Source organism: Trichosurus vulpecula, chromosome 2 (assembly GCF_011100635.1).
Source record: "Trichosurus vulpecula isolate mTriVul1 chromosome 2, mTriVul1.pri, whole genome shotgun sequence".
NCBI classification, from domain to species: domain Eukaryota; kingdom Metazoa; phylum Chordata; class Mammalia; order Diprotodontia; family Phalangeridae; genus Trichosurus; species Trichosurus vulpecula.
In genome coordinates this window covers 183,838,132-183,861,068 of record NC_050574.1, presented here as the reverse complement: position 1 = coordinate 183,861,068, position 22,937 = coordinate 183,838,132, and the positions used below count along the sequence as shown (strand labels likewise).

General features: G+C 36.9%; 1 protein-coding gene across 1 annotated transcript in view; it reads left to right on the top strand.

Moving 5' to 3' along the window:
• The window catches only part of LOC118837892 (mitochondrial intermediate peptidase), a 204,438-nt gene extending 183,073 nt beyond the window's left edge, over window positions 1–21,365 (top strand). The window contains exon 19 of the mRNA XM_036745033.1: window positions 21,091–21,365. Coding sequence (XP_036600928.1) covers window positions 21,091–21,185 — 95 coding nt within the window. The 3' untranslated portion in view covers window positions 21,186–21,365. The remainder of the gene's footprint in view (window positions 1–21,090) is intronic.
• The last annotated feature ends 1,572 nt before the right edge of the window (window positions 21,366–22,937 follow it).

The following is a 22,937-nucleotide window of genomic DNA, read 5'->3' as shown; positions in this document are numbered from 1 at the left end:
TTCTAGTGTTTTTTAATAGGAATGGGTGTTGTGTATTTTGTCAAAAGCTTTTTCTGCATCTGTTGATAATCATATGGTTTCTGTTAGTTTTGTTGTTGATATGATCAACTATGCTGATAGTTTTCCCAGTATTGAACCAGCCTTGCATTCCTGGAATAAATCCTACCTGGTCATAATGTATTATTCTCATGATAAGTGGCTGCAATCTTGCTACACTTACCTCACTGCGCTTAAGTTGTGTATTAACTCTTTTCATAACATCAAACTTGTTACAACTTTTTCTGGTTAATCTGTTGATTTTTATTGTCTTAACATTACCTTCTTATTCTTCTGCACACATTTTCTTCCTTGATTTTCCCTTTGATTTGCATGTAATATTCATACTCTCTTACATGACCTTTATGCATAATTCAACATGATTCTTGCTTCTGACCCTTTGCCATTATAGACTTTCCTGTACCAAGTGGATTAGCTCTACCAGGACCATATCCATGTAAATCTTATCCATCTAACCTGAAGCAGCACCAGGGAGGATTTAGTATTGCTGCCCCAAATCATTCTCTGTCCCTCAGCTGTAGCAGCACTGGACATGACCCAGCACCAGTAGTTCTGTGCTGACTGTGCCAAGCCTTTCTAGTCTGGCAGCTTTATTTTCTGGTTTCCCCCCATCTTCAGAGAAGCCTGATATGTAATCACTTCAGTTAGTCATTCAGCAAGCATTTATTAAATACCTTCTGTGTTCCAGATACAGATACAAAGACAAAATTAAAATAGTTCCTGCCCTTAAATAGCTTACATTCTCTTGAGGAAAACATGTATATAAATAAGCTTGTACAAAATAAATATAAAGTGACTAGCAGAGAGGGACGCATTAGAAGCCAGAAGGATCAGAAAAGGCTTCATGCGGAAGGCAGTGCTTGAGCTTCATCATGAAGGAAGCTAGAAATTCTGTGAGGTAGAGGTGAGGTGGGAGAGCATTCCAGGAATGGTATACAGACAGTGCAAAGATGTGGAGATGGAGTCTTATGTATGTGGGACCATAAGAAGACCAATCTAGTTAGACTAAGGAGTATGTAAAGAGGAATAATGTGTAATATGTCTGGGAAGAGGAAGAGGACAGCTTGTAAAGAGGTTTAAATGCCCATGAGGAGTTTATATTTGATCCAAGTGATAATAAGGAGCCACTGGAGTTTATGGAATAAGGGAGTGATATCATCAGACCTACACTTCAGGAAAATTACTTTGGAAGCTATGTGTAGGGATGGATTGGAATGGAATTGGGGGGGAAGGGGAACCTTGGTATGATTGTTGAACATTCAGTTCAGAATGTTCAATAAACAGTAGGTGCTGGACTGGAGCTCAGTAGGGAAATTAGGGATGGATATATTTAGATCTGGAAGTCATCTGCCTAGAGAAAATAATTAAATCCATGGGTGCTAATCAGGTCAAGTGAAAATATAGAAGGAGACAAGAAGGCCCAGGACAGAGCCTTAAGATATACTCATAGTTAGGCCACTGTGATATAAATGAGCAATAAAGGAAACAGAAGGAACCGAGGTGGAGATAAGCTGAGAACCAAGAGAGAGGACTGTTGTAAAAACCCAGAGAAGAACTCCAGTATTCTTTCACCATGTGTGATGTCATTGGTCTTCCAAAACAAAGGACAAACAACAACAACAACAACTCCTTCATGCAGAGCTAACCAATGAATGGAGCCACCAGCTTGGACAGGGGAAGAGATCAGTAGTAAAGTTCACAAATAGGTTCTAGATCCTGGTCCAGGATTTATTTTAGAATCAACCTGAGCTGTTTTGGATTGTTGGAGCAAATACAAGATGAGTTGGCCTGAGAAAAGATGGTGGTGATCTTTCTAGGCTTCATTAAATGCTGTATCTAACTGAATACAGCCCCCTTCCCTCTATAACTTATCTTGGAAAAACTCATGCAGCTTGGGCTAAAATTGTCATCAATCCATCAGTCTTGGCATGTCATCAAGGAAGCATACTTATTATTGTGTGATACCAGGGTACTACTTGGCCAGGTGCACATCAGACACCTGGGGGCCTGTAGGCAAGATGAGATGCAAAGGTTATGAAGAAAAGAGTCTGCCACCCAAGGCCAGAACTCTCAAGACTCCCAGATATGAAGGCCAAGGTAGTTCCCACCTTCAAGAAACTTGTATTCCAATGAAGGGGCTATACACATAGGATTGTGGTGGCCAGGAAAGGGTCCTGAAAATTTCTATGATGAATCGAGCCTGAGGAAAATAGATTAACATACCCTATCTAAGAACAGTTGGGTTAATTTGATCATGGTTTCTGAATTTGGGGGGTAGGGAGGGAGTTGGAAAAGTGTCTTGAGGCGAGGCAGTTGGAGAGATTGTCAAAAAAAGTTCCTGAGAAGTAGGGAGTGAAGTGAAGCTTGGCTGGGATCTTCCTGATATAGTGGACCAAGAGACACAGTCATTCATCCAGACAGTGGGGCCTCACTGCAGCAGCTCTCGAGGTCAAAGTGGCAAGGCCGTTCCTAGGCTATTATAAAAATGGCCAGGCAGGCCAAGAAGTATAGGACTCATTAAGGAATCAGAACTCTCTCCTGGACTTGGTGGAATGTGAAGGATATGGGCGAGAGGAGAGATTCTGGAAACCTGTTTCTAAATTGAGGGGGGGAGGTTGAGGGGGAGGAGGGTAGTCCTTATATCATTATCCTACCAGAGTTAGACCCTATCTTCCAGAGTGGCTCCCTTGGTGGAGAATGGTGTCTCCTACTGCTTAGTCCTAACTCTTTCCCATGAAGAAAATGAAGGAACATAATGTAATCATCAGGCTTAAAGTTCACAGATATATACTTACCTTGTGAGTATAGCAAAGTAGGTATAAATTGTTGTCTTAAGCTCTTTTTGGTCACCTTACTTCTTTGAACCTTACCTGGGCCTGTTTTTCTTGCTTGTTCTTTGCTGGTTTTTGCAGCTACATTGTCCCAAATAACACCTCTTGCCTTGTTTTCCATTTCGTTCTTGCTATTCCATTAGCTGACATTTCTGCCCTTTCCAGTTTACATTTTGCTTCAGGTCTCTCTCAAACTAAGATATCCTTTCTATGAACTTTCCTAGCTCCCACTGGGTGGGATGTTATTTGTACAGTATAGATATGCCAGCAGTAAGCTAGCAATAATTCCTACCTATCACCAAAGGAATAATTGACATTTATAGAAAGAAAACTAAATAAACAGTCATTATTTGAGATGACTAACTGGATTAATTTTTGGTATTGTCAAAATGTGTGCTGAATGACTTGAAAAGGAGGCATTATGTTAAGGCCATTTATGTTCTTAAAAATTGACAGGAAAAATATTTTAACTTCAGATATTTCCTTTTGCTTCCTTGAGGCTCAAAAAGACCTCAGCAAAGTTTCTGAATCTTGATATATAGTTTCCCCTCATCTTTTTGTTTTTATAGATGGTAAATGCAAACTAGACAGTGTTGAAATATTATCTTCGTATTTAAAAAAAAAACTATCCTGAATTGGATTATCTATGCAGAAGTTTAAATGAAAATCAGGGGTCTGATTTGGAGTGATTATATTCAAGTTGTTTACTTTGAAGATATATCCCTTTGCTTTTTTTTTTTTAATGAAGTGTAAATTTCAAGGGGGTGGATAAGCATTAACATATGACAAGTGATGCCTGCTGCCTCAGCCAATATCTATACCCTCTGGGAGTGTTGAGGCCCAGGCACAAATAAATATACAAATAAATGCTGTGACATGCCCAGAGAATTTGCGCATTGTGCACAACTTGGGATGTAGCATTACATCTACAAGTGAGTTATGAGGATTCCTTCACTCTCCTCCATCTGCCCCCCAACCCATTCCCCAAAAACTTATTAGACATTTAAGGATAAAACCATTAGAAATACCATGCCAAATAAAATAGTACTGTTAGAAGCAAATTATTGAGACTAGGTTACATTTTGCCGCAAAGTAGGTGTACTTTTCACTACTTAATTTTTATCTTTACCCAGACCCCACATTTCTCATTGTCTCAATGTAATGGAAAATTAAATCTATATCTCTAGTTTCAAAGGCATTCAAAGATAAAAAGGTTCATTGTGTTTTGTAATTGGTTATAATGATTGGGTATTTTGATTCACTTTATATATGTCTTCATGACAGAAGTATTTTCCAAGTATTTTGAGGGCCAAAATATTTTTGGTACACAGAAAACAGATGCAGCAAGCAAAATACTTTGTGTAATAGCCTTGGTTTTTGGATAACTATGATTAACACACACACACACACACACACACACACACACACACACACAGTTGTCCTACTCCAGGAGATGTGATAGTGCATCCGTTTGGTTGACAGCATTTCATCTTTTACCCTTAGCATCTCTAATACATGTTTAGTCCCCAACCACTCAGTCCCATTCACCCTAGGATCTTTGCTGCCTACCTCATTGCTGTTCACCTGTTCACCATTATTTGGTCCTAAGTGCCCCTGTCCTCCTAAGAACCCTCTTCATCACCTTGGAGATGCTCACAATTTATATTCTTTCTTTAAAATTTATTCAAGATTTTTGTTTTAATATCACACTTATTTACAAATATATGTCTCCCTCCCCTCTCTACCCAGTGTTACAAAAAATGTAAAAAGAAAGAAAAAAATCAGTTCAACCAACCCATCAACCAAGTCTGGCAATATATATAGTATTCTACCCTAATAGCCCCCTTTGCAGAGGTGAGAGGGAGTTGTATTTTTCTCAACTCTAGCATCAGTAGAGAACTTTAGGCATTGCAAAGTACTTTGTAAATATTACCTCATTTTATCCTCAAAACAGCCTTTGGGAAATTGGTGCTATCCTCATTTTAAAGATGGCGAAACTGAGGCAGTCAGATTAAGTAACTGGTCCAGTGTCAAATAGCTAGTGAGTGCAGGAGGTGGGAGGTAACCTCAGGTCTTCCTAACAGCAGGGCCAATGCTCTGTCTCCTGGGCCACCTATGTGCTGAGCTTAGTCATTTTAATGCTATCGCTTAGTGCATATTGATATAGCTTAGCTTCTTTTTTTGGTATTGTACTGTCTGTTTACATTGCTGTACTCATTGTTCATGTTGTTTTCCCAGTTCTGTTTACTTAACTTTGCATCAGTTCATATATGTCCTCCCATGTTTCTATGAATTTTTCATAATCATTTTTATAGTGCCATTAATACCACTACATTCATACACCATAGCTTGTGTAGCCATTCTCCACTTGATTGGTGTCTGCTTTACAGTGAATATATGTATGTGTGTGTGTGTGTATACACATACACATATACATGTATAGATATATAGATATAGATATGTAATGGGAGCTTTCTTTCTTTGACTTTTGGGGTTTGTGTGCCTAGCAGTAGGATTCCTGGTAAAAGGGTGTGGATTTTTTTTGAGCATCATTACAAATTTTTTTTTCCAGAATGATTATACCAATTTATAGTACCTTCCTTTCTTCACACAGCTCTTCCAATGTTGACTATTTCAATCTTTTGTCATCTTTGTTAGTTTCTACCCAAAAGATGAGGCCTCAGAGTTGTTTTAGTTTGCATTTCTTTCATTACTAGTAATTTGGAGCAATCTTTCATATGGTTGTTAATAGTTAGTAATTCTTTTAAGATTTGGTTTTTCGTATCCTCTGAACAATTAGCCATTGGGGAATGTCTCTTAGTCTTATATGTTTGTATTAATTTCCAGTATATCCTGTATATCAAGCCCTTATCAGAGATATTTGATGCAAAGATTTCCCCCCAAATCAACACTTTCCCTTCTTAGCTGATGTTCTTTTCTTAAGTTAAAGAAATCCATATGCTTTTCAATGTAGTGCTCTTAATTTTTCAGGAAGTGGGTATGTATGTTTTTATGTATGCTTTATGACTTATAAAGCACCAAGTGCCTGAACTAATACCATAAGTAATTGGTGATATGTATTAGACCAGACCCTCTTTCATTTAAAAAAAAGGTTTTTTATTGATGCCTTTTGGTTTTTTTATTGAACTGCCTTTTCCCAGTATACCATCCTTAACCATAAGGACCTTTCATCATAGCTTTGAAAAACAATTTAACAAAATCAACCAAGACAATGAGTAGATCTGGTGACATATGAAACATTCTATACCCATAGTCCCCGACCTTGCTATTGAGAGGAGAGGAAATATGTTTAATCAGATGGAACCAGTTGCATTTAATCTGGATTCAGCTGCTTTTTAGTGTCGTTTTTATTTACATTACTCTAGACATCATATATCTTATTCTCCAAATTCTTTTTGTTGCTTTGTAGACATTCTTACAGGTCTTCCCATGATTGTCTGAATTCTTCATGCTCATTTTTTCTTATGTAGGTCCTTTATTTTTTTTATTAGAATCTTAATACCAGACCAGACTAAGGAATCATTCCATTAAATGAATAACAATTGTTAAAGTAATAGGAAATGGCATTAGAGTCATCAGAAATAATGGCTACAAGTGGATTGAGAGAGAGTGATTTTTTTTTAATTAGCCCTATTCTTTATTAATAGAAATCAATTGTCAGGGCTGGTCCTAGACAAAATCATAATGTGGAACAAATTTGTCCCCTTGTTTTTGCATTACTCATCTCCAGCCCCAAACCTAGTACCTGGTAATTTTATAGAGCTTTGGAGGACTCCTCCTCAGGCAGACTATTAATAGGATATTCTATTCTAGACATTTCACCCTGAATCCTATATTAAAACTTAGCTATTGTGTACCCAATTCTGTCTAGGTCCATTCTTAATTTCAAATTATATAACTAGCTAATCTGATAACTAATGCAGATAATTTTGTTAATTATTGATGTTAAAAAAAAAAAGGAATGGCCTTTGTTTCTGAGAAGAAACTGGAGTCATCAAAAGAACTTATCAAGGTGTTGTATAATTGTGATTTATAGAACACTATAGTTTCCAAAAGTAAGAAACTTCAGAGAAGTGGAATAAAGGGAAACATCAGGGAAATACATAAGGGGGCCAGAAGGAGGGATAGTCTGGCTATTGTTGTTTGTCCTTCATTCTCAAAGAGGACCAATAACATCATGACTACTGAGTGAATTGGATTTAAGTGAGGCAGAGCTGCACAAAGTTGTCAGCCTCACTCTCTTCTCCAGAGTCATCGAAGTCCAGTGGCAAGACAAAAGTTAAGACAATTATTGATGACCTGGGATATAGTGGATGACCTTGGCCTTTCTAAATTAAGGTCTTTCTACCAGGCTTCAGTTTGTCTAAGGCCTATGGTGGGGGCAAAACTGCAGGTTAACAGCCTGAGTATTTCATAAGTATCTTTTAAAAGAAAGCCTCCAGCACATTAGGTCAACCCCTTGTGTCTGACTTATAGAAAAATATGGACAAATGTTGCATGGAATGAGCAAACATGGATGGATTGTGATCTGCATCACTGGAAGAAACATGCAGATTTTTAAGTGTACAAATTCATTTCAGTATATTAGTAATATGTTTTGTACCATTTATTCTATTTTTGTGTTATGCTATATATCTTCTTGTGATTCAATTTATTTTTTCCTTTGTGAATTTATATGCTTTGCTATGTGGAGAATAAAAGTTTAATATTGACATTGTTTTGTTGTCTATAGTTGCTTTAAGCATAATTTTATGTCCCTGTTTATAGTATGTGTTTTTGGTTTTGCTTCATCATCTAACAGGATAATTGACAGCTTTTTAAAAATTCAGCCAACATATATTAATTTTGATCCAATCTAATTTTTATCCTATGCATGTTTTTGCTTTTTGTATATGTTTCTTGTAAACAACAGTGTGGAGTTTTGTTTTCCTTTTCAATATATCACTTTCTTTAGTTTTTTTGCAATGTTTAATCCATTCATATTTAAAGTTGTGAGAGTTAAGTTTATATTTTCCTCCATTTGTGTTTCTAATTTTGTTTTGTTTTTCACCTTAATTAGGATTTTCTCCTTTCTTTTAAATCAGTGTTTTGTACCTATGCTTAGTTTTAATCTACTTTAGGGCAACCCTTCTCCCACAAGGTCTTTTCTTCTACAGGATCTTGTCTCCCACCTTTAACTAACCCCCTTCACTTTTGTCACCCCCTTCCCTAGTTTTGGAGTTTTACATTTTTACATTTATTTTTTGTTTTATTAAGTTATCTGGTTCTTTCCACATTTCCCCCGTATTTTTACCTCTCAGTTAAGTAGTTAATTCACAGTCTCCTCTTCTCTTGTTCATTTCAACTTCTTTTGTTTTTAGAGTTTTTCTTTGACTTTTTTAAAAGAGGATTTTTTTATCTTCCTCTTTTCATTAATTCTCTTTCCTTTTTGTCTGTTCTGAACTGTTTCGTTGATTCATTTGGTTTATATTTTATTCATGGTTTGTACTGTATTTTATTTTGTACTTGATTTAAAGCTTCTAAAATACCAAGCTTAAATTTCCTCTTCTATCTAGTTTTTGTCATTTCCTTTATAGATTTTTCCCTCACCCTTTTTTTCCTGTTGTACTTCACTCATAGTATTAATTCATGGAGAAAGTGATGAAGAGAGAAGCACTGTTCTACGATAAAAATTCCTCCATGTCTCAAATAGTGTTGTCCTCTTCTACTCTGGACCCTCCCCATAATTATTTTATTTCCCACTTGCCATGAAATCACCTCTCTGGCTCTATACTCTCTTTCCTCTGGATTCCAATTGCCTCAGAAGTTCCAGTTTCCTTCTCCTGAGGCAGGATGTTGTCCATGGAGCATAACATTCTGAGGATATGTTCTCCCTTACATACTATCTGCCTGCATAATAGACCCAGTGTAATATCCCCATCTCCCATTACAGAATACCTCTTCACCCATGAGAGTTCTCTTCAGTCAGACATAGTCTTCTTACTAGATTGAGACTACCCCTTTCTTTCTCCTTGTTTCAATCCCTCCTTTTGGTACTTCACCCATTCTCCTGTAGCCTTCTTGCTGAGAGACTACTAGAATAGTATGCCCACAGGCCTATATTCCAACTTCCCTTTCTCCTTTTAGGTGTCCTCCTCTTCTGCAATTTAATGTCATAAGTCTTTTTAAGGAATGTTTGTGGAGCTGAATCTGTGATATTTCAGGCCTACTTCTCCACTGTCATTTCTATATCTTTAAATTCAACTTTTAAAAAATGTATCCCCTTGTGTGCTTTTAGAAAAAAAAATTCTCTTAATTGACCTATTTTTTACTAAGTCAATTGATATCTTTTTCTTTCTAGTTATTTTTTAATAGTCTCTAGAGGTTGGATAATTTATTTCCTTATTTATTTTTATTCACATTTGTATTTACCTCTTGTGGTGGTGGTGTTTGAAGTGTTTGCATGTCAATAATCTGCTTGTATTTTTGTGTTCTTTGTTTTTGCTTTTGCTACAAATCTTCAAAGGTTTTTCATTTATTGGATCACCATCTTTATTCTTTGATGATTAGGGTTAGGTTTGCAGAGTGAATATGTCTTTTTAGGTTGCATCTTGAGCTTCTTTGCTTGTCATAATATATTACTGTATTTCCTTCTGGTAGGTTCAGAATAATCTTGTGTTATTTGAATTTACTTTCTTTTATATTTGAATTTCTTTCACCTGGTTGCTTGCAGAATTTGTTGTTTGTCATTGGAATTGTTAGATTTAACCACTACATATATATCTTGGGATTCAGAGCAATTTAGTTCAATTTAGTAAATATTTGTTAAGTGTCTGCTGTGTTCCAGGCACTGTGGTAAGCTCTGGGGATTCAAATTAAGAAAAAGAAACAGTCCTTGCCCTCAAGAAGCTTACAATCTAATGGGGGAAGACAACACACAAAAGGAAGCTGAAAAGAGAAATGGAGAAGGGGAAGTCAGGGTTTGTATTTTCCCTGGAGTTGAAGCCCAGCAGAGCAGCTCATGGAAAATTGGAGTTACCAGGAAGGTTGTGAGTCCTCTGTGAAGTAAGGCTTTAGGATTTAGTACTCTGCCCTCCAGTCAGAAGAGGTGGGCAACTGAGAGTGAGTTGAGAAAGTGCAAAGTATCAAAACTTCAGTCATTCTTCATGATGATCAGCTTATCCTAGGTGGGTAGGGCTTGGGAATGAGGAGGGCATGCTATTCATTGGAATTAAGGCCAAACAGAGCAGCTGATGGAAAATGGAGTTAAGAAGAAAGTTGTGAACTGTCTCTATAAAGGAAGACTTTAGGATAGCATGGGCCTTTTGTTATGGAGGCAATCTGGATTCTTTCCATTGGCACTTTCTTTTCTGTATTCAGAAATTCTTGGCAGTTTTCTTGTATTATTTCTTACATTATTGTGTTTAGGTTTTTTGAATTGTCATTGTAATTCTGGGAAGCCTCTGATCTTTGGGTTTTCTCTACATGGTCTGTCTTCCAGATCAAGATATTTTGCTTGTATAGAAATGACATGTTCTTTTAACATTATTATTACATTTTGCCTCTTTCTTTCAGACTGTCTTTCACTTTGGCATATTTGTTTTCCTAAGTGCAATTCTCTCTTACTTGCTTCTTTAAAGACAATCCTATAGATTCGAGTTTTCTTATTCCATAAAGTATTTCCACCATGCAAGCTATTCTGCCCATTTATCCTAACGTCTCTCAATAGTCTGATTTTTCTCTTGATCCATCCTGTGATGATTCCATGCCCTTTTGGGAACCTACTGCATATTTTATGTTTCATTAGGCAGGTGCTGATTCAATTTTTATTGTCTTGAAATACTTGTTTTGAGAAGTTTGTAATCTTTTTGGATATTTTGGTATTTATCTTCCCTTCTAATCCTAGTATCTTCTCTCTTGATTTAGCTGCTTGTACTCTAGGTTTTTTTCATTGAATTTTCTTCCCTATATTACTCTGTCTTCCACTTTCTTAATCTTCCCCTTTTATAATGGGATTTATCCCCAAGATTGGACCTCCCTGCTGTCTCAGCCTCCTCCTATACTAAGGAATTTTCACCAACCTTGGCCCTGGTCCCAAGTAGATTCTGAAGAGCTAAGACTGGTCCATACATGTGGTTACACCAGGCTTCAAGTAAAGGGAACTGAAATCCCTTCAGAACCATTCTTTAGTCCCATGGCTATCCCAAGTTAGCATCCTCAGCTTTTTGCAATGTTGGGAGGAAAATAAAGTTTGTATTCCAGGCAGAGCTTCTCTGGCTTTGGGAGTTCCCAAGCTAGATGCTACCCTAGACAGAAAGGAAGTTCCCCCTCCCCAATTCATCCAGGTGGCAGGGCACAGTCAGTGTTCATTACATGTTGTAACTGGATGATGAAGGGCAAGAGAGGGGAGCATGCCAAGAGAGACTGTAGTAACAGGGAAATCTCTGAGTAGTTTCCAAAGCACAAGCCTGTGGGTTGATTTGTGTGCCCTGCTAGAGTATAGAAGTTTGGTGTTTTCCACTGCTAATTCATGCCCATTTGGACTTTTGTCGTTCTTATCTTGTGGTGGATATAACTGTAATTGCTCTACCTCTGGCATATAATTCTGCTTTTTTGGGGGGGGGGGGGAGAGGGAAGGGTTGAAAGTTAATGGGGACTGGAGAAAATTCTAGTCATTCATCTTGTTGATCCCATGACCTGGCGATGCCAATTATACCTTTTCTCTCTGCCTTCCAAGATAACGTGCTTTTTGACAGTAACTTGCTAGAAATCATGCTTGCTGCCTTAGCTTAATCAAAGAACCTTGGGGATTTTTTTTATTTGATCATAAATATGAATTTAAAGTTTGCTCTTAGTCATACCAAGATAACATCTTTTAAAGCCTTTCAAATAATCTTACTCCAGCCTAACTTTCCATGCTTATTGCACATTACTCCTTTGTTCACATACTCTCCACTCCAGCCAAGCTGGCATACTTGTTGTTTTGGTGCCTTTGTGGAGGTTCTTCTTCATGCTGGAAATGCTCTTTCCCCTCGCTTGTGCATCTTAGAATCTTCTGTTTCAAAGTTCATTCCAGGTGCTACTTCCTAAGGGAAAGTATGCCTGATTTCCCCCAATTGTTACCCTCCTCTCCAAATTAACATGTCTGTATAATAAGTGTTTGCATGATATATCACCAGCTCTCCCTACCAGAAGAATGTCAATTCCTTGAGGACAAGGAACTGTTTTTTAATTTGTCTTTGTGTCTGCTGCATCTAACACAATACCTTATACAAATTAGGTATTTTATGCTTTTTAGATTGAGATGGATTGGATTAGGTTAGATGATTTCCTGCTGGCACATTTGAAAGGTGATGTTTCTTAGATAGAGCATCATAGCAAGTTTTAATACCAGAGCATCCTCTTTATTGGATGGAGAAGCTTTTTTCTATTATATACATGGTAGTTAGGACACTGAATCCTGCGTTGGAGTAGCTTCAGCATTATAACAGTTTCACTACTACAGATAATGGCAACACAGAATAATAGGCTAGTAAATGAAATCTCTAGCTTGATTAGTTATTTACCTAACTTAGACTTTGAAATAGCTCAGAGCTATTTAAAAGAATGAAATGGGAGAGAGCAAAGACCTCCCTTTCACAAATGTACTGATTTTTTTTGAGAGGGTGTGTATGTGTTTGTTGTGTGGGTGTGTATGGATGTTTAAGAAGACATTGAGCTTCAAAAGAAAAATGTTTTGTAATCCAGAATGTAATTATAAATGGAAATTACTCTATCCCACAATGAAATTAAAATAAACTAATATATAAATGGAAAATACGTGTATGTGTATGTATATACACACTCTCACTGAATCAATATTCATGCCAAGAGGTCTAGATCTTCCATTTGACTTTCAGTTAGGAAATCCTGACCTCAGCCACAAGGAGATGACCTTACTTAAGGACAACAGTAATTTAACCCAGTCTAAATAGGCTGTGATAGTAAAAGGTACCTGCGTGGGAAGGAATGTCGTTTTCAAGCAGATAATCTGATTTCCCCAATTATTACACGTGATTGAAGATAGTTGGTAACCATCTTTAATAAAAGTGTGGGTAACCCAGCATTCTAAATAAAGAAAAAAACATCAAAGAAGAGATGAGCCATGTGATTGCCTTAGGCTTGGGAGTGACACAGATCTGGAATGAGAATACTGATCTCATAAAATTCACTTAAGAGTTTTACCTACTACCAGGCTTGTCTTTGTAGATTCAATTTGAAATCAGTCTGCTCTCAGCTTGGTATATGTAACTACTTTAACTTATAAAATACTCTTTAAGATTTTAATGACTTTGTTGCTCTTATTAGTGGCCATAATGGAGGGAATTCCATAACCCAAAGTGAATCTAGTTAGAATGTAGGGTTTTTTTTCAGGTGTAAATAGCTCTTCATTATCTGAAAAGGGGGACTTTCTTATTTATCTGTTTGTATCCCAGTGATTAGGATAGTAATTTGTGAATAGTAAGTGATTAATAGATGTTTTTTTTTCATTCATCTGTGGTAAAGATCGGGATATCAAGTCACTTCATCTCTGAGCCTGTTCGTCCATATATATAAAGGGAAGATGCAATACTTGCCTTGCCTACCTCATTGGACTGCTGTGAGAATGAAATGAAAGCACTTTCTGCTTTGTAAATCATTATAAGACATGCACACAAATTGTGATATATTATCATACCCCAGTAGACTAGCACATTTTGAGGCTTTGGTTTTCCAAAATCTTTGCTTCCCCATTGCTTATAAGGAGTAGGTCAGGGGTTGAGCTAGAAATTAGAGAGGTGCATTCCTGAGAGAAGCACAGAGCCAGAAGATAGAATAGCAAGAAGTGGAACTAGGTAGGCCCCATGGAGGTTCAGCCTTCACAGTCCCAGGTGCAGCTACATTTTGTCCTAGATGGTGGTGTTGCTACTGCAGCAGCTACTGCTGTGGCTCCTACTAACCCCACCCAAGTGTCTTAGCTTGCCTTGCCTCAGCCTTCTCCTGACCTTGGGATCTTGCCACAGGTATAGAATGTTCTCCCTCCTCACTTCATCAGCCTCTTGGAATTCCTGGCCCCCTTTAAAGCTCAGACACTGACAGGAGATCTTTCTAGAATCCCTCATTTATTGGGTTCACCCATCCAGAAAAAAGGCTTTTTTACATCTATGTTTTTTATGGGGCAGCTGATGGCAGAGTAGAGAGTTTGGAGTCAGGAAGAGCAGAATTCATATCTGGCTTCAAATATTTAATAGCTGTGTGACCCTGGGCAAGTCACTTAACCCTGTTTGCCTCAGTTTCCTCATTTGTAAAATGAGCTGGAGAAGGAAATGGCAAACAACTCCAGAATCTTTGCCAAGAAAACCCAAAATGGGATCATGAAGAGTCAGACATGAATGACTGAAATGACTGAACAACAAAAACATGCTTTGTATGAAGAGGCAGAATGGCATAGTAGATAGAGAGCCTTCCTTAGAGTCAGGAAGACCCAAGCTCAAGTCCTCCCTCTGACGCTTACTGGCTCTGTGACTCAAAGCAATCATTTAACCTCTCAGGAAGTCCATTAAGACTGGAAGTTGCAGTCTACATTGGTAGAAGGAGTTTCCCATCCCAAGTTCTCTATACTAATAAAATCATAAGTCTCATCCAATAGTTTGTATACGTTCCTGTGCACACCTTATTTCCCTCAAAGTAGAATGCAGTCAATCTCCTGGAGAGCAAAGACTGTTTGGGGGTGAGAAGGTTTGTCTTGTTTTTGACTTCCCAGTCCCTTACACAGTGCCTAGTACATGGTAGGTTCTTAATAAACGCTTGTTGAATTGACTTATATATGTGTAAGGTCTTTTTATTTGCCTTTTTAGCCTGTCTTTTAGAGAAATTGTTCAGCAATTGCAGTCCCTGTGCTAAAGATCCTCCCTTCTGGGTGGTAACTGGGCTAATTCGCTTAGTTAAACTCCATTCTAAGTCTGAAGTTCAAGGACAATAAGGGCGGTGATGAGAAAAAGAGGCTTTCTTAAGGTTTTTTTTTTCTTGTGCATCTTTTAAATAGAATCAATTACTATTTCCAAAACAGTTCCAATCAAAATCTACATTCTTCTCTTTATACTGAAGCTACCTCCTGTAGGCTTTCAAAGTTGCCCCCTGTTTTCTAGTATCTTAGAGCTTGGTGAACAAATCTCTGTTTGGGTTGTCTTCACCCTTCATGCTTTTATCAATTTAGATCATATTATTTGTCGGCTGTCATTTTTTTCCAAACTGAAGAGGCCTAATTATTTTAACCTGTTTTCATCCTGAACCCATTCTAGCCTCTTGCTCATAGATTTTAGTTCTGGCATTTTCCCAGCTCCATTAAGTCACTTGAGTTGTACGACAACCAAAACTTCATGATATTACAACTACCGGAAATACCATGGTTTTGGATAAGGGCAAGGTGATGCTTCCTATTTTGTTTGTAGTGTCAAATTTCTGTTTCATGGAATAAAACAGTAGTATAAATCTGCCTTGCTTAGCATTTTAACTTATATTTACCTTACATAGTAATCATAGAATCTTGGAATTGGAAGAGATCTTAGCGGTCATCTAATCAAACCTCTCTAGACTATCCCTTAACAAGTAGTTAAATCAGACACTCCTCTTTCCCTTGCCCCCTCTGCCCCACCCCCCAAAAAGTTGTCATCTCATCTTTGAACACTTCTAGGCAATGGGGAATGTACTACTTAACAGGTAGTCCATTCCATTGTGGGATAGTTGTAATCATTGAAAGATTCCTCCTTACAGTTAACCAAAGAATGGCTAGGTCTGTCTTTGGAGTCAAACAGAATAAATCTAGTTCTTCTTCTACTTGACAGCTCTTTGAATATTTGAAGATAGGCATCATCTCCCATTGACTTCTCTTCTTTAAATTAAATATCGCCTGTGTTTTCCACCACTACTGATATGATAGAGGTGTTATCTACCAACACATAGAAGAAGCTACACTTTATTTTCCAGTCATCTTAACACGACCCCTAAACAGTCTTTGGTAGTGATGATATTGTATAGCCATGCCACTGGCACGTGATAGGCAAATTGAGTGAGTAAAATCATAGAAATGTTCCTGGTAATTTCAGTTTATAATTTCAGCTCAGCTTAACAGACACTTATTTAACACCAACTATGAATAAGGCTCACCTTTAGATAAAGTGTCCCCAAAGTTTTAGAGCAGTTTCAAGCTATTAAAGCTTTATTAACAAATTTATTTAACTAATTTGATAACTAACTTATTTAACCCTTTGGTATATGTTTTGATATACAACTGAGGCAGTTGGAGTACAGCTCTGAATCAATCTCTAGAGCCTTAGGTAGTTTAGACCTTTCTTTAATCCTGGGTTTCACCAGCTTTAATATAAAAATCTCTAACACAATTTAACATTTTTAACATGGAGCTTTAGTAGCTTAAAACTGCATTAAAATTTTTGGGACACTCTATGTAGTGTTTTCCTCATAGCAGCCTATCAGGGTTAGTACTAGTGTTACTCTTCTTATTATGCAGATGAGGAAACTGAAGCCCAGAAGTGATTTGCTGCTGTTAACGAGTCACATATTGGAACTAGGATTTGGACTTGATCCGGTCTCTTCTCTCCAGGTGTCCTACTATAGCATCCATAAAACTTTAAAGTCAGTCTTCTCATAAGCTCTCTAAAGGAAGGAATGGTTATTTCTTCGTTTTGTTTTACTCTTTATATCCCTAGCACCTCGTGTGGTACCTAGCAAGCTGCTTATTAATCCTTGCTTAATTGAATTGTTTCTGCTTTCATTATGGTCATTAGTATGATAACAGTGTTTACCTGAGCAGAGGTCATTGATCTAATTGAACCACTTTCATTTGGTTACCCAGGCAGAGTTCACTGTTAAATTTAGGGCTTGACGTGGAACTAGTTAAGGTATCAAAAAAATTCCCCTTCTCCTGGAGAAGACCTAAAACTATCTTGTTTCCTTTTAGCTAAATAGCAAATCTGTGGATAAAATACTCATTTCCTAGTTTTTCTAATCTTAATGATACAGAAAGCCTTCTCACCTCAAGAATTGGTAAAACCTGGGAATAAGTCATAGTCATTATCAGGATCCAAACAAGGAAGGTCTGACGCACCTAAGGCTCTCAAGATTGATTCAGAACCATACATATGACAACTGCCAAACACTGTGCCTCAGTTGTATGTCCAAACCCATACTCAAAGGGTTAAATAAATTTATATTTACAAATGTGTTGCCATCTAAATGTGAGCCTTGTGAGATTATATATTGCAGAATTGGAGAGGGTGAAGTTAAAAACCATGAGAAATTTGAAGTATTATCACTTTGTTACCTGTATTGAACCTCATTCCTGGGTTGGAGAGAATATTTTCCTGGTGATAACATTGAAGTATGCATAGTTAGAAGACCCTTGAACATGTAAGGACTTCTGTAAGTGAAGCATTAGCACAGATACCTGGAGGGCACTCAGAAAACATCTTAAATACAAATCTATTAGCTGCCAACATTCAAGTTGAAGCCATAGCAAGAACCCTGCAGCAACAGCTTTGTTGAGCTCCCACCGTCTGCCCGGCTCTGTACTGTGTAATCCAGAACACCTTCAACTCATGTTTTTCCAAAAGTACCTGTCTGAATGTTGTCCTATTCCACATAGCTCTTGTTAATACTAGCTTGTACTCTTTTTCAGCAAAAGCTTTCCCTTTATCTCCATCCCTCATGGCCTGTAAATACTACTTTGTTGGCTACTTTTAGAATAAACTCTGTAACATTGATTTAATTGGTTTGTACCTGAAATTAAAAATTGGGAGTATGTGCTGGCATGAATGACAGTGATTTAAGCAGTGTCTTTATGACGTACATAAAGAGAAGTTTAAGAAGGGTATGAGAAAGTGCATGTGGCATTGTTAACCAGCTTGACTTACTTTTCGCACTTCTACATTTGTTACACATTGAGGATCGGTTGATTCCCTAATAACAAAAAACCTCCTGAAAAGTGAATTGTCTTCCAAGGGGTCAAGTTCTCATACTCTCTTTTCTGTAACTTAATCTCTGCTTTAAGTTGACAGACATTGCAAAGAAAGAGATGTCATGTGGTGCAGTTTGGAAAAACCTAAAGAAAAGCTTAAAATTCTTTGAATATCATCATTTGTTTTGGTCTGCCCTCAAACACTTGCCCTGGCACCTCAGAGTTATAAAAGTTGCATAATTTGAACAAAATGGGCAGATTACAAAATGTATTAGTTCACCAAAACTTTTCATTAGCCCACTTACCACTCAGGTAAAATGGGGAGGGAAATAGAGGAAATCCTCGGTCTTTCTACTCCCTTTGCTATGTATACTATTCACTTCCCTGTATTAGGTAAATAAATAACCATCCTCATTTGTTATGGTATTTCCTTCTTTTGAGTTAGCATTTCAAGATAAGCATAAGTACAGTTTTGTCTTTCTGTGTACTTTCTATTAATAGTTTCTGCATGTTTTCAAAGTAGTTTTCTTCAGGTCTCTGGACTAAGGTTAGAGGGAGTTTCTTCTTCGTATTTTTAATGATTTCCACAGTCGAATCTGTTTTTTAAGCTCCATTCACTATGGAATCCAACATCTGCATAATTTCTGAGTTTTTCTTCCAGAACAGAAAATCTTTACCTCATCTTTAATAAAGCTCCAAAGCCAAAAAGAACTTTGTCAACAATTAAAAATTAGGGCCTACAGACTCCTTTTTACCACATGCTCCCACGTGAAAACCAGCTTTGTTTTTCATATTTTTAATAGTCTGTAAGCATTGGGTTTTTCCTTTAATTCATGAACTGTCTTTAATTCACAAATCTCATGTTGATACTTGCAGAACACATTTAAATCTAATTAAAGTTGGAATACTATGAGAACAAAGCAAGGACATTCTCCCAATTGCCTCAAGTCTTGATGTCTTTTCTTGCTGGTTTTGTTGTGTTTTGGCTTTTTTGAGCATCATCTTTAACCATTACATTACATGCAGAATCACCTCTAAGCTGAGCCAGTTGGCTTTAGCCAGACTTTATTAAAAGGAAACAACAGAAGTATTTTTCTTTCATTGTGCCTACTATTATTATCATTCTCTGAGAAAAAGGGATGGTTTGAAGACATGTAAAACTGGAAAAGGAGGTGCTTTAGGTGTGTCTGTGGAAGAGGGTAGGGTAAGGTCATATTTATGTTGGCAGTTTGGTGAGTTGAAAATGAGCCACTTCAAAGAAACACTAGGGTTATACTTAACAGTAAGGGTTAGCTCTGAATGAACTAGATTTAACTTATGACAATTCCTGTAACTAGTCATTTCACCATAAAAATATTTCAGATATTAAAAGGAAGAAAAACAGGCGAACAAGTTGATGTGTCTTGTTATAGTGCAACAACTAAAAATAACTTATGCCCTCATGCTGCCATTGTGTTTTATATAGAAAGCATGTTTTCTCTGTAAAATGTATAATGTGCTATTTTTTCAAAAGTCTTTCTGATTTGTAATCAGACCAAGTTTACCTTGTTATGTATCCAAAGGGTATGTGTTAATTTAGTATTTATACATGTATCTATTTCAATGAGAAAGTATTAAGTCATCTGTGACAGCTGAGCTGGCAAATTTGCCTCTAGAAATTATTTGTCCTGCAGGGAAATAGAATTCTAAATGTTAGGGTCTGAAATGAGTTTTCCATTCAAGATAAAGCTTAGATCAAAAGGCAGATGTTTGGATAGCTCTAAAATCCAAATGAGATGTTCTGCCTCAGGACGTAGTAGGTTCCCCTCATCACTTTTGAGTTTTTTTTTGCAAAAACTAGGTGATAGTTTTCAGTATTTTTTCATATTTATTTATAATTCTTACAGAATTTTGAGTCCATAATAGAAGAGTGAGAGGTGGCCTTTTTTCCCCCTGTAACAATGGTGGATGCTCTATTATATAATCTGCCCTTGTAGTTTAATGCCATTAAGAATCTTGTTCAAACCTTGAAGTGTTCTTGGCCTTCTGGAATTTGGGTGTGGCAGCAGGGTTGGTTTCTTGAATCATTCTCTAAAGGATGAGTGGAGAGAAAACAATAGTCTCATCTTTTGTGAAGCTTCCCTCCACCTATCCCTCCATCCACCTTCAGTCAGTAAAAACTTTTCACCACTCACACCTCACATACCACTTTGTTTTTTGAATCCCTCTAATGTACTTGTCATGAGTATCAATATATATATTTATAAAATCAATATATATATTTATAAAAAGCTTAGCATACTGCCTGGCACATTGCAGGTACTATATAAATACAATATTCCCTTCCCTTTCTAGGTATTACTATGTATAGACATTACCCATATGTTTTTCTTCCCTATATTCTAAGTTCCACTAGCGCAGGGAATGTTGCTTCCATGAATTTTGTATCTTTCCTATCACAAAAAAAAAATAATTATAGACTCATTGAATTGAATTATTGGTGAGTTGCCACCTGGAAGAAAGAAACTAATGATTCTGATAGAATTTTTATAATGGCAGAAACAATGCTTAATTGATATGTATGAAATGTCATAAACTACGAATCCTAAACCTTAGCAAAATTAGTTGAAAAATCTACCAAATCTGTCTCCAAGTATGTAGTGATATCAGCAGGTTACAGTATTTCCAAATATAATAGTAATATCAGTAGAGTACCAGGTTTCAGCCTTTGAGTATTCTTGCCAGAAATGTCAATCCAAATGTCAAAATGGAAACCAAAAATGTACGAAAAAGTAGTTCGTAACCTTGCAGTTAAAGGGAGATGGTGGTACAGTGGATAGAGGGCTGGGCCTGAGTTCCAAGGTGGCTTCAGCTGCTTACTGGTTGTGTGACTCTGGCAAGTCATTTCACCTATGTTTGCCTCACTTTCCTCAAAACTTAAAATGGTGGACCATACAGCACCAACCTCCCAGGGTTGTTGTGAGGATCAAATGAGATAATATTTGTAAAAAATGCTGAGCACAGTGCCTGACACATAGTAGGTACTATATTAATGCTTATTCTCTTCCCTTTCCTCTTCTCCTTTCAAAAAACTGGACAGCCTCTAAGTTTGATCTGATCAGATCTAATTGTTAATATAATGATTCAGTTCCTAAAAATTTCGTGATATTTTTACATAAATATATGAAAATATAGATTACCTCGTGAACATTTTCCCTTTCATTCTTTCAGGTATGCTTCAAAAATGTCTCTCCGTTGAAGATTTTGTTGGTGCTCTCATTTCAGACTTAGATATGGACTTTGAAACATACTTCATGGACTCTTGAATGATGTGGAAATACTCCGTTTATTTTCTTACAAAATCATGTGGCTTAATAACTACATTGGAAATGACCTAGCTATAAAAACTTGTTTCTTATTTTCAGTGTTCATTTATATTACGTAACAACTTCTGTAAACCCATGTTAGAACTTGGAATAAATAATTTGTCCTGTAGTGAATAATGACACTGACTTTCATCTTGATTGGCAAATTTCACAGACATACATAAATCTTAGTCATTCGAAGCCACTACTATGTAGCAAGAGTAAATACAAACGATCTTTAAACATGCAGCTGTTAAATTTCAGATGTGGGCATTTCCTTAGGCATGTGTCTTTAGTACAATAGTGCTGTTCCATTGATCTTTAATTGTTTAAATTGGTGAGCTTAATTAAGAACAAAACTCTTTAAATAGTGAGTTAGACACAATTTTAGTACTCTGTGGAAGGATTACACATGTAATTTTCATAAAAGTTGGCTAATCCATTGTACCATACATCTAAAATGCACTCTTGAAAGTTCATTAATCACACAGCAACAAAGAAAATGAGTTGTGGTTTTCAAATCAAATGGATCCTTTTTTTTTTTTAAGTTGGTACGGTAACTTAAGATTTGAATGAACCATGTCAGGATGGTAATTTTAATACATAATTTCCTGTTGAGTTTGTGTTAATAGTTATCTTTTAATTATTGGTCCTCTTGGCTTTGAGAAGGCTCTGAAAATGAGCAGATGTTCAAAGAACAGAATGTAGAGTATGACTTCAATTTATTGTTTTAAAGTTGCAAAGTAGTTTATGCTAAAATACAAAATTAAAGTACATTCTTTACAACTCAGAAGCTCACAGAAACATTTTTACTTAGAATTCAATGGACAGACTTGAAGGAAGTTTAACAATAATAATCATAATAATAAATAGCATTTAATAAATAGCGCTCTGAGATTTGCAAAATGACATCTGTATGTTATGTCTTTAACCTCCCCACAACCCTGGGAGGTGGGTGCTAGTATCATCTCCATTTTATACATGAGGAAACTGAAACGAGCAGTGACTTGTCCTGGGTCACACAGCTAATAAGCATCTGAGGCCAAGCGTCTGAGTGGAGGTCTTTCTGATTCCAGCTCCTATGCCACCTAGCTGCCATTTAATAAGGTCACTTAAAGTACACAAACAGTGTGGATGCCCATATGTAAAGATACCACAGATGTTCCAGTAAGTCAATTAAATAGAAATGAGATTGATGACAAAATCAACCTTGGAGTGACCAAGCACCTCAGAGATCATCTAGTCTAACCTATGCATGATTAAGAAAGCCTTCCGCCATACCACTCCCATCCATACTCATGCAATTGTTTTTCTTTGATCAAATTGTATAACTTTCTGTTTAGCCCTAGTAGATTTCATGCTTTATATTAACCTTTCAATGTCTTTGGATCCTGATTCTATCAGCCAAGATATTGCCTACTCATCTCAGCTTTATATAATCCTCAGTTTTGGTAGACATGCCATCTATACCTTCATCTAAGTCACTGTAAAACTGCATCAAATAGCACAAAACCAAGAAAAGGTCCACTGAAGGGCTACGCTAGAGATCACAGTCTATGCTGACATTGATGACCCTGTGGGTCTGATTATTCAGCTACTTGTGAATCCTTCTAGCTGTACCATGGCCCAACCTGTATCTCTAGCTTGTTCACAAGGTTAGCATGAGATACTCTGTCAAGGGCTTTGCTGAAATTCAGGTATACTATACCTATC